At 37.3% G+C, this 20,597-nt stretch overlaps 3 protein-coding genes across 4 annotated transcripts; all 3 read right to left on the bottom strand.

Annotated features, from left to right (window-relative positions):
* Positions 1-2,403: 2,403 nt before the first annotated feature.
* LOC130501206 (organelle RRM domain-containing protein 2, mitochondrial-like) lies at positions 2,404-3,153 on the bottom strand. The gene is made up of 4 exons (XM_056996088.1): positions 3,125-3,153; positions 2,983-3,083; positions 2,798-2,904; positions 2,404-2,696 (listed from the first exon to the last, which is right to left on the bottom strand). The coding sequence occupies exons 1-4, from the start codon at positions 3,151-3,153 to the stop codon at positions 2,655-2,657; spliced, it is 279 nt and encodes a 92-aa protein (XP_056852068.1). The 3' UTR covers positions 2,404-2,654.
* A 2,302-nt stretch (positions 3,154-5,455) lies between these two features.
* On the bottom strand, positions 5,456-9,357 carry LOC108847938 (autophagy-related protein 18f). 2 transcript variants are annotated; one of them, XM_018621317.2, is made up of 6 exons: positions 8,692-9,357; positions 7,387-8,199; positions 7,061-7,288; positions 6,215-6,940; positions 5,957-6,126; positions 5,456-5,877 (listed from the first exon to the last, which is right to left on the bottom strand). In XM_018621317.2, exons 1-6 carry the CDS (start codon positions 8,878-8,880, stop codon positions 5,826-5,828), a joined length of 2,178 nt encoding a protein of 725 aa, XP_018476819.1. In that variant the 5' UTR covers positions 8,881-9,357; the 3' UTR covers positions 5,456-5,825. The 2 variants fall into 2 exon arrangements, with proteins under 2 accessions (XP_018476819.1, XP_018476818.1); XM_018621316.2 differs by having other exon boundaries at positions 5,456-5,861; positions 8,692-9,349.
* A 5,724-nt stretch (positions 9,358-15,081) lies between these two features.
* LOC108846965 (probable LRR receptor-like serine/threonine-protein kinase At3g47570) lies at positions 15,082-19,085 on the bottom strand. The gene is made up of 2 exons (XM_018620139.2): positions 16,354-19,085; positions 15,082-16,080 (listed from the first exon to the last, which is right to left on the bottom strand). The coding sequence occupies exons 1-2, from the start codon at positions 19,004-19,006 to the stop codon at positions 15,734-15,736; spliced, it is 3,000 nt and encodes a 999-aa protein (XP_018475641.1). The 5' UTR covers positions 19,007-19,085; the 3' UTR covers positions 15,082-15,733.
* Positions 19,086-20,597: the final 1,512 nt, after the last annotated feature.

Below are 20,597 nucleotides of genomic sequence, written 5' to 3'. Positions count from 1 at the left end.
AAGTGGAAAGTACCGGTCTAAAATTAAGCGACTAATTCATATGTATACAACATGATCAACAAGATCAAAGCCCATTCCTTGATGTTTTGACAGAGAGTAGTTATTTGAAAGTAGTAGTCCTTTTGATGTAGCATCCGAACTAGTTGAAGACAGTGAGTGGCCTTCAAATATGATAGATTTAAACCTCGAATCTCTTTAATATTTTCTTGTTTTTATTCATTACATGTTTATTTCAACGATTACTACCATTTAAAAGTTTACACTCCCTCATCCTATTGTCATGATTGAAAACATTTAAAACCTTTAGAGCATCATTAACGCTGTGGCTTAATGTGTTGCTTGAGCTAATTAATATTTAAAAAAAAGAACAATTACGTAATAAACGAAGGAATGTGGCTTAATTAAGCAATGCAAGTAACGTGTCTTGAAGACACGCGTCATACATTCACGCTTTCTTTCTGTCTTCTCTATTTCTTTCTCTTCTCTATCTCTTTCTCTCGTCGACGGTTTCAATTTCGAAACTTCGTGATTGATTTTTTCTCGACGGATGAATCAATCAGCGGAGGCGGAGACTTGATCTCAATTCGACGGTGAATCAGTTGGTGTCTGTCTTGGTGGGTTTCTTCATCGCCTCCGTCTCTGTCTCGGTGGGTTTTCTCGAGGAGTCCGCCTCTGGCTCGGTGAGTTTCGTCGACGACTCTGCATCTGTGTCGTGTCTTTTCTCGACGACTCTCGGTGGCTTTCGTTGAGGATTATGCCTCTCACTCGGAGTTTCTCTCGGTGATCTCTCGTCGATGACTCTCGGTAGCTTTTCTCGGTGTCTTTTCTTAAGCAACTACCATTGGAAGACTTGTAATTAGAGGTTGCTTAACAAAATTGCTTAACAAAATTGCTTAACACTCATTTATTGTTAAAAAATGATTAAACACCTCCATTAGAGTAGTTGGGTTAATGATGCTCTTAGTAGTCTACATTTAGAACCTTGTCATGATTTTTGTGCAATGTTGTAAATTAGTAAAATTAAAATTGTACATATTCCGTTAATCTCAATCTTAAACTAAAATTCTGGATACATATGAAAGACTATTCTATTCGATTTTTTGTATCCTCCTAGGTGCATCTCGTTTTTAAATTATTATATATATATATAGAAAATGAGGGTTGTACCATACCAAATCACTGTACTGTGTTCTTTATTGAAAACGCAAAAACATAGTACTAGTATTTATCACAAACGCAAAGATACATACTATCCAGTACATTTAAAAAAAAAAAATTGAAATTTTTTATTGCATTATTAGGTTTAATTGTAGCAAAAGAGATTACAATTACCAATCACTGGAACCTCACGGAATTAGATTGAAGCCCACAGAAATCAAAAGTCTAAACCAGTAAATCAGTAGATAAACAAAGAAAACATTCAATTCAATGTCACGGACTTCTGAATATCGAATGGGTTATTGTAGGCCGTCGTGGGTAGCAGCACGCATGGCTGTGCAAATTTACAATATACAAGACAGGCAAATCGTTGGTGTTTAGTAGTGTCCTTTCCAAAGAAGCCTCAGCCTGAGTTTCCCATCTTATCGGCTCTCTTGATGATCTAATCATCGTCTTACATCCTTTCATCTATTGTTGTTTAGTAGTGTCCTTTTATTTTATCTCCTTGTGTTTAATTTCTACCTGGATTAATGGTTGAACCTTGTTTATCAAGTAATTGATTCAGAATAAATTAATTATGTTTTCTGAATATTGTTTTATACTTAGTGAGAAATTGTGAAATTTATTTCAGAAATAATAACAATTGCAACAAGACATAAAAGAAAAATAAAACCCAACGCCAACAATGTATATCTCTTGAAAATATAGACTTATGATTATTTTTTTAAAAATAGTATATATATATAGGCTTGTTTTACACACCATCGAAAAACAATAAACATATTTGTTAAAGTAGAGAATCTTGGTCTTGATCTTTCACATGATAAAATCCGAGACAAGGATCCAAAAGTAAATTAAATAGGATTTACCTAAGTGGAAAGTACCGGTCTAAAATCAAGCGACTAATTCATATGTATACAACATGATCAACAAGATCAAAGCCCATTCCTTGGTGTTTTGACAGAGAGTAACTATTTCACTCCCTCATTCTATTGTCATGATTGAAAACATTTAAAACCTTTAGTAGTCTACATTTAGAACCTTGTCATGATTTTTTGTGCAAGGTTGTAAATTAGTAAAATTAAAATTGTACACATTCCGTTAATCTCAATCTTAAACTAAAATTTTGGATATATGAAAGACTATTCGATTTTTTGTATCCTCCTAGGTGCATCTCGTTTTTAAATTTTTTATATATGTATTTTGTGCCATAACAAATCATTGTATTGTATTCTTTATTGAAAACGCAAAAAACATAGTACTAGTATTTATCACAAACACAAAGATACATACTATCCAGTACATTTTAAAAAAATTGAAATATTTTATTGCATTTAGGTTTAATTGTAGCAAAAGAGATTACAATTACCAATCACTGGAAACCCACACGGAATTAGATTGAAGCCCACAGAAATCAAAAGTCTAAACCAGTAAATCAGTAGATAAACAAAGAAAACATTCAATTCAATGTCACAGACTTCTGAATAAAGAATGGGTTATTGTAGGCCGTCGTGGGTAGCACACATGGCTCTGTAAATCTACAATATACAAGACAAACAAAACATTGGTGTTTAGTAGTGTCCTTTCCAAAGATGGGGTTTTAGGATGAGAATGAAACATATATATATATGTATATTACCTTGTCATCCATTCCAGCAATGCCTTTAGCAGAATCTTCTAAGGTGGCATATCGGACAAATCCGAACCCTTTTGAATATCCTGAGATTCTGTCTGTGACAACCTTGGCTGTATAAACCAATTTGACAGTTAATTCTCTGTTTGATTAGCTTTGATGCGCATAATCATAAAAGGAAGTTTATTTACCATCAGCAACATCTCCTAACTGAGCAAAAGCTGTCCTAAGACCTTCAGAAGTGGTGCGCTTACTAAGCCCTAAAAAAAAAACAGATGCCACAAAAATACACCTTTAGATTTCAGAACATATATAAAGATAACACAAGGAAACGAAACCTCAGGAAACTGAGAAAAGAACATGTCCTCTAGTTCCACACAAAAATTGTAATCAGATGTTGCTAAAAAAAAAGAAGATTGTAATCAGATGTTGCTAAAAAAAGATTGTAATCAGATTTGAACTTGTAAGCTTTAATTGTAGGAAAAGAGATTACATTTACCCTAAAACAATACAAAAGACAACCAAAACGCTGGTGGAGAAGAGATGTTGTATTCTTAACTGCACTACTAGATTTTGATCCGGGCGGATATATTTTTGAAAAAAAAATGTTTATTTTTTTTCTAAATTTTATATAATTTTGGTAACTATATTAAATATGTCAAGTTACATAACTAACATTTATACCATATGCATTACAAAAATTATTTTTAAAATTTATTCCTAAAGTTTGCAAATATTATATTTTCTTAGTATTTACCTACCATAAATTAGTCAAGAATATTCATACCAGAAAAAAATTCGACTCCGAGTCGATCCGAAAATCAAAGCCTCATACTCTATTAGACCTGGTCTATATAATTGTTATATCCGAAACCAATATCAAACCTAACTTGCATCGGAAACCGTGCATTTTTTTGAAAAATGTTTAGAAATTTTACTTTTTAATATATTCTGCTATTTATATATGTAAATGGGTTAGTGTGGTCTTCACAAACTTTAAATAAAATCTCATTTAATAAATATTTGTAATCGAATAACCTATTTAAAAACCATTAAACTAAATGAACTTATATATATTTATTTCTATTAAAAGTTCACTGTTAAGCCCTATTTTATCATCATGTGCTTTGTTAATTGATAAATTTAATATCTGTATAAAATATTTGAAATTTGAATAAATTAATATCTGCTTGAATAAATATTAATTTCTTGGACCGAAAAGTAAGTTATGTTTTTTTAGCGTGATAACGGCTTTTTTTTAATTATAGATTCTGACGAGTCTTTTCAAAAGACGGGTATATTTTTTGTTTTAAAAATTCTTTTGGGAAATCTAATTTTCATATTTGTGTTTTTCTTTTCATCAATGATCATGTTTTAATAGAATAGATATTTATCAAGTTTTTGGATTTTTTTGGCAATCTAACAATTTAGTGAAGTTAACTATATTTGCTAAGAGTTGTTGATAGTTCTCACTAAACACACAATTACCTTTTTCTGAATGAAGAATATTTGCTATGTAACATATTGTGGTGATTTTCAGTAAATAAATTGTTTATTTAAAAAAAATAAACAACTAAACTCCAACGGCAAATCATAAAGTGGTGGTTACATAGAAAAACAGTATAAAAGGAAGCAGTTATAGAAAAAGCGGTTGTCTATTATAAGGCAATAAGTGGTGGTTACATAAAAAAACTATACATGTCTCGTCGCACTTATATTAAAGGTATGTATATTTGTAATTTTAAATTAGAAACAACATATATCAACTGGTCATGATTCAGTTTTAATAGTATTGATAGACCAAAATTGAAGGCAATGAGTGAATATGCTTAAAATAAATAAAACAAATCAGCTTGAAAGATTAGATTTGCAGTAGTACTTAAAAAAAAAAAATTGGTGGGTATAGTGAAGTGACGACGTTGTTTGACAAAGACAGACAGATCATTTGACTTTCCGATGTTGTCGCGAACCCATTAGACCCCAAATTCCTTCATTGATCAATTCGCGACTGATATGGTGGAGGAGATCAATGGATCTGATAAAAGAGACACATCATGGAACGATTTTTGGAACTCAGAAACTAAACTTCAAACCATGAAACTATTTTGGTTGATGCATAAATACCAAAACTAATTTATTTGTTCACCATATCTCAAAATGTGACGGATCGGTATCTAACATAACGTTGACTAACGCGGTGCTAGTCAAGGTATGTTTTCACTTTTCATGCTACGGATTGAAATTTGGGTTAAAATTTTAAATAAATTCTCAATTCAAATATGATTTATTTAGGTATAGAAAAGCATGATGAAAATTATTGAGGTCGAAAAAGGCTCTTTTCCCTCATCCATGTTAGTATCGCAAGCAGTTGATGTGCAAGATTTTAGAAATTGGCTTTGTGCTGAAGGAAGGAACTTGGAGAGAGAAGTCAAAGCAAAGGCAACACACATGTTATAGACGAGGAGGAGCTGTTTGTTTTGGTGGTTAGTGGTCACAAAGGATGACATAGCTTAAAGTCCCTCTCTGAACGAAGACATTGGAGCTTCAACTTCATAATTTACTTTTTGAGGACTAATTTCCTCCTTAATATCTATCCCGACCCTTTCAAATAACATGTATTATAAGATTGACCACACAAACTTGATTATAACTGTGCAGTAAAAAGAGTTAAACCTTTCTATTTTAGTTTACATGCTAAGATATAGTTCATGAATCAATGAACATCCGTAACAAAAGAAAAGTAGTATACAACTTCTATTTACAACTTCTTTTCCTTTTTCTATACAATTTTTTTCCACTGTTTATTTTTGTTGTTGTTGAAGTTGAAGCTGAGTTTGTGGTGAAATAATAAATAAACGAATAACAGCATCACCCTTCTTCATCGTTTTCAGACGTGCTTTAGGTCTCTTCTTCTGATAGCGAGCTACCTTCTTCAGACCTCAGGCTCTCTTCTTCTGATCTCAAGTTCTCTTCCTTGCTATGTACAACTCCAAACTCGGTTTCTGTTCCATGACCCTCTAGAGGAACCACGTGATCACCTTGTGTAGTGTTCCTTGGACTCTGGAATGATCTGTGGCATAATATTACTGTCAAGAAAGAAACTATGACAGAGACCAAGAGAAAAAAAAAATAAGTAGTGAGGGTAAGCAGATTCCAGAAACTCACTCTCTCATCACTTGTTGGGGTTTTGGAGACTGGAGATAACCCCACACTGGAACCAAACCTCTTCTTCTTCCTTCGACCGTTCTTGTTTGGATTCCTTCAATCTCCATCTCCCCTCCTCCACCATTACTCTCTTCTTCATTCACACCCAACACCCACTCTTGAAATCTAAACTGTTTTGTTCAAACACACAAAAAAGTATTAGAGACATCCACACAATATTACTCTCTCTCTGAAGAAATAAAAGGAAGAGAGTTTTACATTTCTCCTTCCCCATAAGGGTAACTGAGTCGGCTGATACATTTGCAGTTCTGCTTCAGACATGTACATCTGATGCTTATCCTCCCCACGAGCCTTTCCTTTCTTAGTAACTTTCCAAGACTCCTCAGCACTCTGCTTCCTAACAATCTCCGGAAACACTCTACTTTTAGAATCCGAACTTGCTCCACCTCCATATACGTCACTGTGCTGATCTTGCATCTCTCTTCTAGACTGGTTCTGGATCATGGACCACCTCCTTATCGGCTCAACCCCTACTTTCCCTTCAGTCTCCGAACCAGACTCAAAATCAAACCCTGCCATCTCATGACCACCGCCCTCAACCTGATTAGCCTTCAACGCATACTGTGTCATACATCCAGAAGGAGCAAACACCAGAAGGTTCCTCTTCAAGCTATCATCAGAAGTAGCAGCAGAAGAACCATAGTGGTTGTTGTTCTTGTTCTGTTCAACGGAGTAACAGAAAGCTGATGCGGTTGCACCAGGTAAAGAGCCTCCAACCATCCCAGCTGCTGCTGCCGCAGCACCGCTCATTGTTCCCATCCATCCGCTGATGTTTCCACTTCTTATCCTATTAACAGCTGATAGAGGAAGAGGAGCATTATTCCCTTCTCCCTCGGGATTGATCTCAAACAGATGACTTGTCCCTCTTGAAGAGCTGATGGCTATCAAACTGCTATCATTGCTGAAACTGATGTCTTGGATCACCTGAAAAGGGAAATCTTCTTCAGATTAATCCTAATCAACAGGGTAAATGTTAACCGAATAACCGAATAACCCGAGCTAACCGAACCCCCTGGCCTAGTTAATCTCAAACTGATGTCTTACCGCATTAGTAAATCCACGCTGGAGCCTGAACAGATGCACAAAAGACGCATCACTGCTTGTACTTGTAGAGGCTCTCGGCAGTATCCTGAAGACGTTAATATTATGTCCCTGAATCGAAGCAGTCACAAGAAGCATGCCGCTTGGATCAAAGCTCAAAGCTGAGATAGGACTCTTGTGTGCTTTAAACTGCGTTACAACGCTTTTGCTTATAATATCCTTGATAACAACCTGCACACACACACACACACCACAACACATATATATGTATAAAACCACAGATCAATGTAAAAATTAACTAGAGGAAAGATTTGGAGTATTATTAATACCATTCCTATGCTATCTGCGTCCACCACATTGTCATTAGCAACTCCAATGCCTTTCAAACCAGGAATATACGGATTAGGCAGAACCTCCGAGCAGTACCTAGAGAACGACTTGTACCCTTTGTCACCAAGAGTCACGATCCCGGAAGCGATCTGCCTGCTGGATTCTCTCGCAAACTGCGCAACGCTGGGAGATGAGGACAGAGTGATGAGTTCCGGATTGAAAAGCGTGGAGCTCGAGTCAGCAACGCGGCTTCCGCTGTAAGCAATCCACCGTGGACCAACGGCGAGAGGACCGTATCCAACACCCAAGGAGCCGTAGGCGATCGAGTTAGTGACTATCATGTATTCCTTCACCAATGTCTTAGCGTCAAAGCAATGTATCTGAGCTGCTTGGAGTACAGCAACGATCCGAGAACTACACCTAACGGTATAGATAACAGACCGGAACCTCAACGTATGGACATAAGACTGAGAACTTAACGAGTAGACATGAACATTTGTAGGAACCACCACGGTCTCAGGATTGTCAGAACCACCGCTCTGTCTACTACTCTGTTCATCCCAAGAGCTGTCACCACAGACAGCCAAAAGCGGACGGCTGTCTGAAAACCTATCGTCAAACTCCTCGGAGGTTATAGGGTTTGGTAGCATCTGCATAAAGGAGGCTTGTCCATCGTGCGAAGAGACTATAACATGGACGTTATCTGTTTCTTCAACGTCCCAAATTTGAAAACCAGAGTGAAACGCAAGTAAGAGAACTCTCCGTGTATCTCCGTCTTCTTTCTCTAGCTTATCAAACCCCGCCCATAGTACCTTTAGCATTAAAAAAAAAAAAAGAATCCAACTTTTTAATAGACTAACACAAGATTTCGAAAAACAGAGCACTCCAACAACCTAAAGGTCTAATCTTTTTAAAGCTATCAGACAAATGAAGCAACCCCAATATATAGAACCCAACTATTTCAATATACAGAATACTCCACAACCAAAAGGTTCAATCTTTTTAAAAACAGAGCACTCCACAGCCTAAAGGTCTAACCTTTTTAAAGCTATCAGACAAATGAAGCAAACCCATTATATAAAGGTCTTAACTTTGGCTAACACGGCAGATAAAGTTGCTTAATTTAGCAATTTTTGTATCATAAAAGAACCAAACTTTTTCAATATACAGAACACTCCAACAACCTAAAGGTTCAATCTTTTTAAAGCTATCAAACAAATGAAGCAAACCCATTTTATAAAGGTCTTAGCTTTGGCTAACACGGGAGACAAAGTTGCTTAATTTGCAATTTTTTTAAAAAAAACCTGATCGTGAAGAGATTCGACGTCGCGGTTAACGGCGGAAGAAGCGGCGGAAGCGGCGGAGCGAGCGACGGTGGAAGCGCCAGAGGAAATGACGCGAAAGAGAGCACGGAACGTAGAGGTCCGAGCTGATCGGGACACAACACCGTCGGGAGCTGTCGGCTTAAGGGAAACGTCGCCGTTTTTCCTCATAATGTTGGATCGTTTTTAGCCCTTCTTCAATCAAACAGAGTCTCTCGATTGCTTCCGATTTTTAAAATTACACAAATTGGTTTGAGAAATTTTCTGAGATTTGGTGGAGACACAAATCAAAGCTTTGATCAAAAGGGAAAAAAAAAAGATTGAAAATATGCAAAAACCCAGAAGAAAGAATCAGTAAAAGTGAAAATAGTTAAGCTGAATCGTTAAGGAAGAAGAAGAAGATGATGATGATACAGACCTAAAATTAAAAAAAGAAAAAAAAAAGAAGAAATGAATCAATAGTTTCGTGTTTTTTTTTTTTTGGGTGGAGAATTGAGAAGCAAAATGAAATTGAGAAACCCAGAAAGAAAGGGGATTTAGCGTGTCCGAAAGGAGGAATCAGATTAGGACTTTGGAAACGTTTAGGAACAAGAAAGGGGAAATATTTTAGGATAAGAGACCAAACCTCTTTCTGTTTTCATTAAACTGGTTTTTTCTTTTTCTTTCTTTGAAAAAAAAAATGAAAAACAACATCAAGAGGATTAACATCTCTTTTACGTATCGTCTTTGTATTTACTACAGAGAAGACAGATACACTCACCTTGCACGTCTCTTTCCCTTTTATTTATTTAAATAATAATTAATATAGAACTCAAGACTGCAAATAAGAAATTAACTCTTCTTATTAAACTCAAGGAAACTAGCACAAAACCTCAAGCTCTCAAACTCTCAAACTTCTAATATTTTGTGTCACAACTCGACACCTCAATATATAGATGTTATAAATCCTAATCCTAGTAGATAAACATAACTTTAGATAACTCCTAATTGTATTATGTATCTATCTCCATCACTCGGTAGGATTAGGTCTCTATCTTCTTTCTCAAGCTTCTCTTTTATTCAAGCTTATTTCAACAGTCTCCCCTCTAAGCTTGAACTCGATCTCTTCTAACTCTTGAACTCCAATGAGACTTCTCATCTCCTTGAACTTAATTCTCCCAAGTGCTTTGGTTAATATGTCAGCCTTTTGTTGATTACCCGGTACATGTTCCACTTCAATCCAGCCGGCTTCTACACACTCTCTGATGAAATGGTATCGAGTATGTATGTGCTTACTGCGACCGTGAAACACTGGGTTCTTCGTCAAAGCTATAGCCGATTGATTGTCTATCTTTATAACCACTTTCTCGCACAATGTCTCATCTATCTCGCCAAGTAAGTCACTCAACCATATAGCTTGTCTAGCTGCCTCTGTCCCTGCCATAAACTCTGCCTCGCAGGAAGATAATGCCACCGTATCTTGCTTCTGTGAACACCAGGTTATGGGACTTTCGCCTAAGTAGAAAACGTGTCCCGTGGTGCTCCTACCGTCATCTGGATCAACATTGTGACTACTGTCACTGTAACCAACCAAGTGAGCCGTTTTTGACCTTGTGAACGTAAGACCGAGTGTTGTCGTTCCTCTGAGGTACCGTAAGCACTGCTTCATAGCTGCTCCATGCGACGTTTTAGGCCGTTGCATATAGCGGCTTAGAACACCTACACAATAAGACAAATCAGGTCTCGTGTGTAACAGATACCGGAGACAACCAATATTCCTTCTGTAACTAGTAGCATCAACGTCTTCTTCTTCATCTGCTCGAGACAACTTCAGGTTAGAGTCCATTGGCGTATGCACTGGGTTACACTCCCTCATTCCTGCTTCTTCGAGAATCCTCAAAGCATAGTTCCTCTGATTCAAGATTATACCATCATCATGTTGTATCACCTCAATTCCTAGATAATAGGTCAAGCGTCCTAGATCACTCATCTCAAACTTCGACGCCATCTCTGCTTTGAAGTTAACAATAAGATCCACACTCGTACCAGTCACAAATAGATCGTCCACATAGACCGCAACGAGTAAGAGACTTGTATTTGTCTTCTTCACATAAACTGATGGCTCCTTTTTGCAACGCCTGAAACCAAACTCCTTGAGGATACCGTTTAGCTTATCGTTCCACGCACGAGGTGCTTGACGCAAACCGTAAAGCGCCTTGTTGAGTTTGTACACTTTTGTCTCAGAGCCTTTCACTATGTAACCGTCTGGCTGTGTAACATATACTCTCTCCTTTAGGTCTCCATGCAAAAATGCCGTTTTCACATCAAGATGATGTATCTCCCAACCTCTAGATGCTGCAACGTTTATCAGTAACCGTATCGTCTCTATTCGAGCAACAGGAGCAAACACTTCCTCGAAGTCTACTCCATACCTCTGCACATAGCCTTTAGCTACGAGTCGAGCCTTATGTTTATTGATGCTGCCATCGGAGTTTCTTTTCAACTTGAACACCCATTTCAACCCGATTGCCTTAGCACCACTAGGAAGGTCAACCAGAGTCCAAGTTCCATTCTTTACAATGGAATTGATCTCATCTTCACTCGCCTTTCTCCACTCTTCAGAATGCTCTGCTTCATAATAGTCTCTTGGTTCATCGTTAATGCTCATGAGCAAATACTCTCCTTCCTCCTCTGCAAACAAAACATAATCATCAAGGTACTTAGGCAATGAGATTTGCCTCGTTGATCTCCTCAAAGGAGGACTCTCTTCCTCGTCCTCATCACATGTTTCTTCTTTTTCAGTCTCATCATCACTAATCTCCACTACTCTGTTTCCATCTTCTAACCGTGCAGCCTCCCCTGTTATCGTAGGAATATCAAGATTCCCAATTGTAAAACTTCCTGCTTCACTCTTTTCTGTAGTGTTTTGACTCCAATTCCAACCCTTTGTCTCGTCAAAAACCACATCACGACTGACCACAATTTTTTGTGTTCTTGGATCAAACATACGATAGGCCTTAGAGCCTGGTTCCGTACCGAGATGTACTAACATGCTTGATCGATCTTCCAGCTTCTTTAGATGAGGTTTCACCATCTTAGCATATCCAATACAGCCAAATATTCTCAGATGACTCATGTTTGGCTTCTTGTTTCTCAACATCTCATAGGGAGTTCGATCCTTCAAAGCTCTGGTAGCGACTCTGTTCAGAACATAAGTAGAGTGTCTTGTTGCCTCTGCCCAAAGATAGTTCGGAACCAACATATGTTTTAGTATACTCCGAGTCATCTCCATCAATGTCCGATTCCTTCGCTCGACAACTCCATTTTGTTGGGGCGTATAGGGAGCCGTGAGATGTCTTCTAATGCCATTGTCTTGACAGAACGTGTTGAACTCATGAGATACAAACTCTCCTCCTCTGTCTGTTCTGAACATCTTTATCTCTGCTGAGTTTTCTTGTTCCACAAGCTTCTTAAAGCTTTTGAATCTCTCGAAAGCCTCGCTTTTCTCCTTGAGCAGTATGGTCCACATATATCTGGAATAGTCGTCTATAAGCACAAAGATATACCTATTTCCAGACTTCGTAGTAGGTGAAATAGGACCACAAAGATCTCCATGTATCAACTCGAGTGGCTTGCTAGCTCGGTAAGAAGTTGCCTGTGAAAACACTTGTCTGGCTTGTTTTCCAAGTAGACACGAACCACATACTTCTTTCTCAACAGAGATTTGTGGTATCCCAGTCACAAGCTCCCTTTCAATCATAGATTTTATAGATTCGAGATTGACATGACAGAGCCTCGCGTGCCACTTGCTTGATTCGTTAACCATCGTAGAGAATAGATACAATGGCTCCCTTATTCCCATACGAACCTTATATAACCTGTTCTTTGATCGTACAGCCTCCACCAGTAACTTGCCCTCTCGATCATGCATTGTGAGCTTCTCTCCTCTTAAGACAACATCACACCCTGCTTCAGTTGCTTGACCAAGACTGATGATATTGCTTTTTAACTCTGGAATGAAATAGACTTCATTCATAGTTCTCGAGTTGCCGTTTTGGTCTATGAACTCAATCACACCTTTTCCTTTGATGTCTATGCGGGAGTCGTCTCCAAACCTCACCTTTCCCGTAATAGACTCATTAATCTTCGAGAAGTATCTCCTATCACCAGTCATGTGATTTGAGGCTCCATTGTCTAAGTACCACAAGTCATTCTCTCCTGTGTTTGCCTCATATTTATTAGGCATCACCTTTTCTTCATTCAAATAGACAATTTCATTCATTATGAGCTCGTTGATGACTTCACTTATCATAAGCTCGTCTGCATTCTGAGTATCCTCCTTATCACCTTCTTGCGTTTCCTGTAACTTCAACAAACGATCAGGACATGAGTAAGCATAATGCCCTGTTTTATCGCATCGAAAACAGGTAATTCGAGAAAGATCTTTGTCTCGTCCTCCGTTGTTTCTCCCACGACCTCGTCCTCGTGCGAACCTTCCACCTCTTCCTCTGTATCCTCTGTTTTCGTCTTGATACTCACGAGAATGTGGAGCCTCCGCATTAGTGTACATCAATTTGCTCTGATCGTCTTGATCCTCTTCCTCGCTAATCCTCTCCTCGTAGGCTTTAAGACGCCCGACGATGTCCTCAAACTTTGTGGTTTTGAGGTCAAGTATCTGTTCAAGCGACGCTACCATGTGAATGAACTTTCTACGAGGCAAAGATTTCAGAAATTTCTTAACAAGTTTTGTTTCCTCAATCTCTTCTCCTAGCGCGGCAGCCTTTGAAGCTATTTCAGACATCTTGTTTGAAAAATCATCGATCTTCTCGGTGTCTTTCATCTTGAGACGATCAAAATCTTCCATTAACGTCTGCAGCCTTGCTTCTTTCACACGTTCCGCTCCTATATGTCTCGTTTTAATTGCATCCCAAACCTTCTTTGCCGTGTCTAAACCTCCAACCTGTAGTATCATTGATTCAGGTATCGCCTGAAACAGCAACCCTATCGCCATGTTGTTTTTGTCGACTGCATCCTCTGCTGGTGTCTCAATGATATCCCAAACCCTGTTGATTTTTAGTATTATCTTCATGCGAATCTCCCACACGGTATAATTAGAAGAGTTCAACATAAGACACTTGATCTTGGAGGCTTCTCCATCCTTTGATTTCGTTTCTGCTGCAACCGTTAGATCCCCCATGATAACTTGGATGCTCTGATACCAAATATAGAACTCAAGACTGCAAATAAGAAATTAACTCTTCTTATTAAACTCAAGGAAACTAGCACAAAACCTCAAGCTCTCAAACTCTCAAACTTCTATATTTTGTGTCACAACTCGACACCTCAATATATAGATGTTATAAATCCTAATCCTAGTAGATAAACATAACTTTAGATAACTCCTAATTGTATTATGTATCTATCTCCATCACTCGGTAGGATTAGGTCTCTATCTTCTTTCTCAAGCTTCTCTTTTATTCAAGCTTATTTCAACAATTAATTAATAATATTAATTACGAAATGTCTGTATTTGTTTGTTATACCAATAATTAAACCAAACAAACCTTCCAAATTTTTAATTGAAACACAACAGAGACTTTTGGTGTTCGTGTTTTTGGTGGTTTTGCTGTCGATTTTAACGAACCGAGTCTGAACCAATTTATAGCTTATTTTAAAATTCATCATTCATTTAATCCTAAATGCTAACCCAATCAAAATCCACCAAAGTTACTACGACGTGCGCTATTCTTTTATTTTATTTCATTTTCCGTGACGTGCGCTAGTCTTACATGAAGAATTTCATTAGTTTACTTTTCGATTTCTATATTTTAAACTAGTTGTATTGGTTAAATATTTAAGATTCACAACTCGGTTTAAGATAATTACGTATTAGATGTATCTTAACATAGATAAATAAATATATGTGTCGCTGGTTTAAGTAGCATGAAGAGAAAGAGGAAATATCTTCGAAATAAGCATGTGTTATTCTCTGTGTTTTGGTTTGATTTACACAACTTCAAGTCGCTTATATCAAAGCTGTGTTACCTCAAAAGATACTTCTGAAATGATCCACAAGGTTATTGTTGGTCTGGCTTCCCTCTAAACTTCCTCGCTGTTGAGCTTGATGACGATGTCTTTCACATAATATCTCTAGTCATTCTGTTCCTTTTACCTTTTAAATGTATTCTTATGTAGAGGTTCGGGGTAAAGAAGAGAAGGAAGAAATCTCTGTCTTTTTTTTTTTTTTTTTTTTTTTTTGTTGGTAATCAGACATCTCTGTCTTGCGTCTGAAATGTTCGATGTTTAAAACCATTTCGTTGTAGATATTCCTTCGTCGAATATCGACAGATGCCCGCCATGAAAACAGAGTATCTACACCTCTTCCCTTGCCGGAGAAGACAAAGAAGAAGAAACGGTGACCACACGATACAATTCGTGCACGCAACGTGCGTTTGATTTGTGTATGCGTCGTTCTCGTTTTCAGCTTCTTCATTGATACATCAATGACTTGCAAAACGTTAGTAACTTTTGGGTCAAGCAAGTGAAAACAATTAGAAAAATAAAAAAGAAGAAGAAGACAAGAACCTCTTCTCCCAACGAAAGCTGTCCGGAAAGAGCTCTGTCTGATGACAGAAAGAGGGTAGCTTTGCGCTTTGGGGTTATTTCCCGCTTCGATCAAGTTCTTCTGTGACTATCAATGCACACCTCTTGGCTTCGCACTAGTTTCGGAAGAAAGGTTACGTGTCCAAGTGATGAAAGCGTAAGTGACTGCGGGTGAAGATTGTTCAAGGATCGTGGTGGCAATGCTCAAGCTCTGAAACTTGTAGAAACTATCAAACATGTATCAGAAATCAAATTGCTAAAGCAATGTTTTCCGATAGAAATTCCAAATTTACAAATATCAAATTACTAACACAACATTCATCTTTTGTCTGCTAAAAACATAGCATTATGTTCACAACATTCAAAGCATATTATACATCAAGTCTTCATCAAGTTTGTAGAGGAGCAAAGCATACAAGACGACACTTCAACGTCTAGCTCCTCATCTGGCTTTGAAGAACCTCTCCTTGATTGAGATTAATTCTTTTACAACATCACTCATTCCCAAGCGGTTTGCTGGAGACTCTTCAGAACATCCAAGTCCCACTTCTAAAACCTTTGTCAAGCACTCAGAAGCAGGGAAGCCAACTCTAAGGCCGTTGTGAAGAACCAATTCTTCTGCGACATCCAAAACTTGCTCTGGCAATGCAGACCTGATGCAGCTACGAAGGGTAATGTCCCCGCCAAATATCTCGTCGGTTGGTCGTTTTCCACTGAACATTTCAAAAATGAGAATCCCAAAGCTATATGCATCACCATGCACTGATATTTCTCCTCCCATTGCATATTCTGCACCATAAGACATATCAAACAAGATTGGAGCAAGAAATATACTCTATGCGTTCCCATAAGAACTAAATTTCTTGAGTATTTACGTATATTAAAAATATAATGAAATTTGTTATTCACTTTTACTATACACTTTCCAATAACTATCGACGTACCTTAAAAATGTTTAAAATTTAACTTCGTAGAACAAAAAAAAATATAGATAATTTTATTTTCGGAAACGAAAAAAAATTAGCTTTCTTCGTTCAAACATAATATGTGTGATAAGTTTACCTGGTGCAGCATAGCCGATGCTCCCTCTGACTCCAGCGGAGCTAAGTTGGTTAATGAAGGTTTCCTGGTCGAATTTGAGAAGGATCCGAGCAAGACCAAAGTCGCTCACATGGGCCGTTAGATCATCATCTAGAAGAACGTTGCTTGGTTTAAGATCGCAATGAACAATAGATTCATGGCAATTAATATGAAGATACTCCAAAACAGAAGCCACGTCTATCGCTATGTTAAGCCTTTCCAAAAGTGTCAATGTTCTTGAGGGCCTAGAAATCTCGTTCATTTCCTTTGGGTGCAGCCACATATCCAAGCTTCCATTTGGCATGTACTCATAGATTAGAGCTCTGAATTCATTTCCTTGGAAATCAATACTCGAACAAGCAGTCAACAGTTTCACAAGGTTACGATGTCTAATGTCTTTCAAGGATTCACATTCTGCCATAAAACTCTTCATTGCTCCATGTCTCTGCATGTTTAGAACTTTCACTGCTACAACCTTGTTCTCTGCTTGAAACAACGCTTTAAACACAGTGCCAAAGCTTCCTGAACCAATCAAATTACTCGAAGAGAAGCCATCTGTCGCATTTCGAAGATCTCCATAACTTATCATTTCATGAAAAATCCCCAAGGTGGAAGGAGTTTCTTCAGTGATCTTTTTCTTCTTTCTGCTTTTTACCCAACAAAGAGAAACTGAAGCTATGAACAAAATCAAGAGCAGAGATATTCCCACGCTTAGCCCAATCACAAGTTTCTTTCTTGAATTTTCTGGTGGTTGCAAATAACATGGCTTTAGTCGCAGTTCCAAGATGCCTCCGCAAAGATTTTTGTTTCCAGATACTGAGACAATAGTTGTGTTCTTGAATTTTCCTTCTGTTGGCACATTTCCCTCAAAGTTGTTGAATGATAGATTGAGATACTCCAACAAGCTAAAGTTTGCGAGATATTCAGGGATTCTTCCAGAGAGATTGTTGCTTGAGAAATCAACCTCCTTAATACCTACCAACCCACTTATATCTGGAATGATTCCATTAAAAGAATTTCCTTGAAGTTCAAGATGTGCCATTGAGAGACACTTTCCTAATGTCTCTGGGAGTTTCCCTGATAGCTTATTATGAGCAACAGATAAATTACCAAGATTTTCAAGTCGTCCAACATCTTCTGGTAGAGAGCCAGTCAATAAATTATTTGACATGTTTAGAGAAAAAAGAGTTGAAATTTTCACAATCTCCTTAGGGATAATACCATTCAACTTATTGTTATTGATATGTAAATATAGCAAATAGCTACAGTTACTGAGACTTGGAGGAATGATTCCTTCAAAATTATTGTTGGACAAGTAGAGTCTTTCTAACCGAGTGATGTTGCCTAAAGAATATGGTATCTCTCCTGACATCCTATTTCCGCGGACAGTTAAACCCATCAATCCTGAAAGTTTTCCAAAAGAGGTTGGTATTGGTCCTTTCAATAGATTGTACGCCAACATTAACATTTGTAGGCCTATGAGATTCCCAATGCCATGAGGAATGCTTCCAGATATGAAATTATTTCGAAGAGTTAACTCTCTGAGGTTCATTGACAGATTGGCAATGGAGGTAGGCAAGTCACCCCCAAGCCTATTAAATGACACATCTACTTTTCGCAGTTGGGTGCAGTTGGTCAAAGCAATAAGAAATTCAAAATCTCCAGCTGAAAAATTTCCAAGCGAATTTTGACTAAGGGATAGTACTTGCAGATCTTGTATTTTTGCAAAGCTCGTAGGAATACTTCCTGTCAGACTGTTAACCTCCATGCCCAAAATTTGAAGAGTTGAAATATTTACAAGTGTTGAGGGAATGGCTCCTGTGAGAGAATTAACTCCGAGAGACAATTCTAGAAGGTTTGGTAGCAAATTACCAAAATCAGGCCTCAGGTTCCCAGAGAAACCATTACCAAACATGTTCAGATACATAAGTGAGGACAAGTTGTAAATTGCAGGAGGAAAAACACCAGAGAAATTGTTGCTCTCTAATAAAAAAAGCTCCAATTGAGTCAATCTAGCTATGGCATCAGGAATTTCTCCTTCCAAATCATTGTCTGTAAAGGAAAGTCCTCTTAGGGATGTCAGGTTTCCTAGAGATACAGGGAGTTTCCCTTTCAATTTGTTTTGACGAAGGTTTAAATTAACAAGCTTCGTCAATGATCCTAGTTCTGAAGGAAGACCTTGCCCAATATAATTTGAATATAAAGAAAGGTCCAACAATCTAGAACAGTTGAACAGACTTGATGGAATCCCCCCTTCCAGAAAATTGAAGCTCATATTCAAGTGCTGAAGTCTAAACAATTTTCCCAGCTCTTGAGGGATGGTTCCACCAAAAGAGTTACTATTGAAATCAAGTGATATGAGAAACGAAAGATTACCAATAAATGGCGATATCACTCCACCCAACTGGAATCCTCCGAGGTCCAAACCAGTAACTCTCTTGTGTTTGCGGCCACATGTAACCCCCGTCCATTTGCAGAGAGAGAACGAGTTGTTCCATGAAGACAGCAAAACTTCTTTCTCCTCAGAAACTTCAGACTTGAACTTGAGTAATGCTTGCTTATCAGTTTCATAGGTATTCTTGAATGCTTCAAGTGACATGAGAACACTGAAAGAAAGTAAAAGAAAGATTTTCATGATTCTCGTATTTTGCAGGAAATTAGTACAAAGAGTTGAGCAAAATGTATGATGAAATATCTTTCACCTCTAGCTTTAATGCTGCTCATGTTACTTTGTCTCCTCTCTTAAATTTCACATTGACCCATTCAAATACGACTTTGTCAAGTCTAAAAAGACAAGTGGTGCTAGTACTTAGAAGAAAAGTCTCTTTGAATTTATTTCGCTTGACTTCGGTTATTACGGTCTGCGAATAAAATGTGATGAAAAAGATAAATGAAAAAAAATAAAATCATACATAGAAAGTAAATGTACGTTTTAGTCTTATCAAAACTATGTCTAAGAAATTACAAACTGAAGTTAAATATTTCTTTTACATTTCGATCTATTCTACATGATCACATGAGGGCTAGACTGCCTAAAATTTACTAGCATTTTAGGAAGAAATAACATCAGTCTACTGTAATACAATTACCATATAATTAAAAAAACAAAGCAATGGCATGTAATAGAGTATAGATTTGCAAGAAACATAGTCATCAATGTTCAATCATCTCTAGATTCAGGTGCTCACTTTAACTAAACATAAGAGAAGGCTCACCCCTTCCGACCATCCAAAATTGATACTTGGTCATATTGATGTTTGATAAAAAAAAGCACTATATAACATATGACTGGATTCATCGCCTAGACTCCAGTCACTATGATTTGTGATTCCTCTGAGCTGTCTTGTGTATTTTTTTTTTTTGAATGAATGTAAGATTTTATTCAATCAAAACTGTACTACACCGAATGCAAGTGTTTTCTAAACTATAAAGAAATAAAAAAATGTGAGACTAAAGAAAAAAGACTCTTCATCAATCTTGTAGTGTCTCAAACCAAGTCAAACCCCTTTCAAAGTGTTTGTGCCCTTTTCCTTGAACTGAAAGAAGCTTTAGCCATATTTTGAGCTTTTCTTTTAGGTTTAAGCATTCAAGAAAACTGAGAAGAAAACAGTTACTGTGAATTGTAGGGCCTACTAAAAGCAATAGAACTTCTTGAATGAAGAATGTTCTTATAATCAATCCGAAGAGAATCACTTTCAATAAATTGAAGAGACAAATCCTTAGATAGACAACACACACACATTCAAAATATCAAATATTGGTATCACTTTAATGTATACATATTGGGTGTATATCATTATGTAACTCTAAAATCTTGTTCCATCTATGCGTTTCTTGGTGTTTTTTGGAGGTTTGATCTTCTTCATAGTATTCTCTTTGATACAAACATAATTTCGATTAGAGCGTATGAGAACAAAGAGATTTATTGAAGTGAAGCCCAAACCAATGTTAAGCAGCCCAATAGTATGTCATAGTCCATATGTTTAGGGTTCTTTCCTAATGCATATATATATGAGTTCTGTCTTTCTATCTATGTAACTAAGGCTGCGGTTTGTTTGTGCAGCCAAAACCATATCTTTATGAATATCATTTCAGAATCATTTTGATCTTGGTGGCAACCTAAATCTCTTCTCACTTCTTTACTTTCTTGTTCAATAAAGCTTTAATAAGCTATCTCCATTTCTGTTTGAATAAAGCTATTTGAGCACTTTCTATATTTATTCTCA

Source organism: Raphanus sativus, unplaced genomic scaffold, assembly GCF_000801105.2.
Source record: "Raphanus sativus cultivar WK10039 unplaced genomic scaffold, ASM80110v3 Scaffold0120, whole genome shotgun sequence".
NCBI lineage: Eukaryota > Viridiplantae > Streptophyta > Magnoliopsida > Brassicales > Brassicaceae > Raphanus > Raphanus sativus.
The sequence above is the reverse complement of the archived record's forward strand: the minus strand, read 5'-3'. Positions and strand labels throughout refer to the sequence as shown.

Bases quoted from the DNA above. Each gene is read 5' to 3' on its own strand.
- LOC108846965 (XM_018620139.2), bottom strand. From the start codon at position 19,006: ATGAAAATCTTTCTTTTACTTTCTTTCAGTGTTCTCATGTCACTTGAA. The intron at 16,081-16,353 runs GTAAACTTATCA...CTTATGGTGCAG, and splicing joins CATCGGCTATGCTGCACCAG to AATATGCAATGGGAGGAGAA.
- LOC130501206 (XM_056996088.1), bottom strand. From the start codon at position 3,153: ATGTTCTTTTCTCAGTTTCCTGAGGTTTC. The intron at 3,084-3,124 runs GTTTCCTTGTGT...TGAAATCTAAAG, and splicing joins TCTCAGTTTCCTGAGGTTTC to GTGTATTTTTGTGGCATCTG. The intron at 2,697-2,797 runs GTAATATACATA...TGTATATTGTAG, and splicing joins TTGCTGGAATGGATGACAAG to ATTTACAGAGCCATGTGTGC.
- LOC108847938 (XM_018621316.2), bottom strand. From the start codon at position 8,880: ATGAGGAAAAACGGCGACGTTTCCCTTAAGCCGACAGCTCCCGACGGT. The intron at 6,941-7,060 runs GTAAGACATCAG...TTCCCTTTTCAG, and splicing joins AGCGTGGATTTACTAATGCG to GTGATCCAAGACATCAGTTT. The intron at 6,127-6,214 runs GTAAAACTCTCT...TGAACAAAACAG, and splicing joins CCTTATGGGGAAGGAGAAAT to TTTAGATTTCAAGAGTGGGT.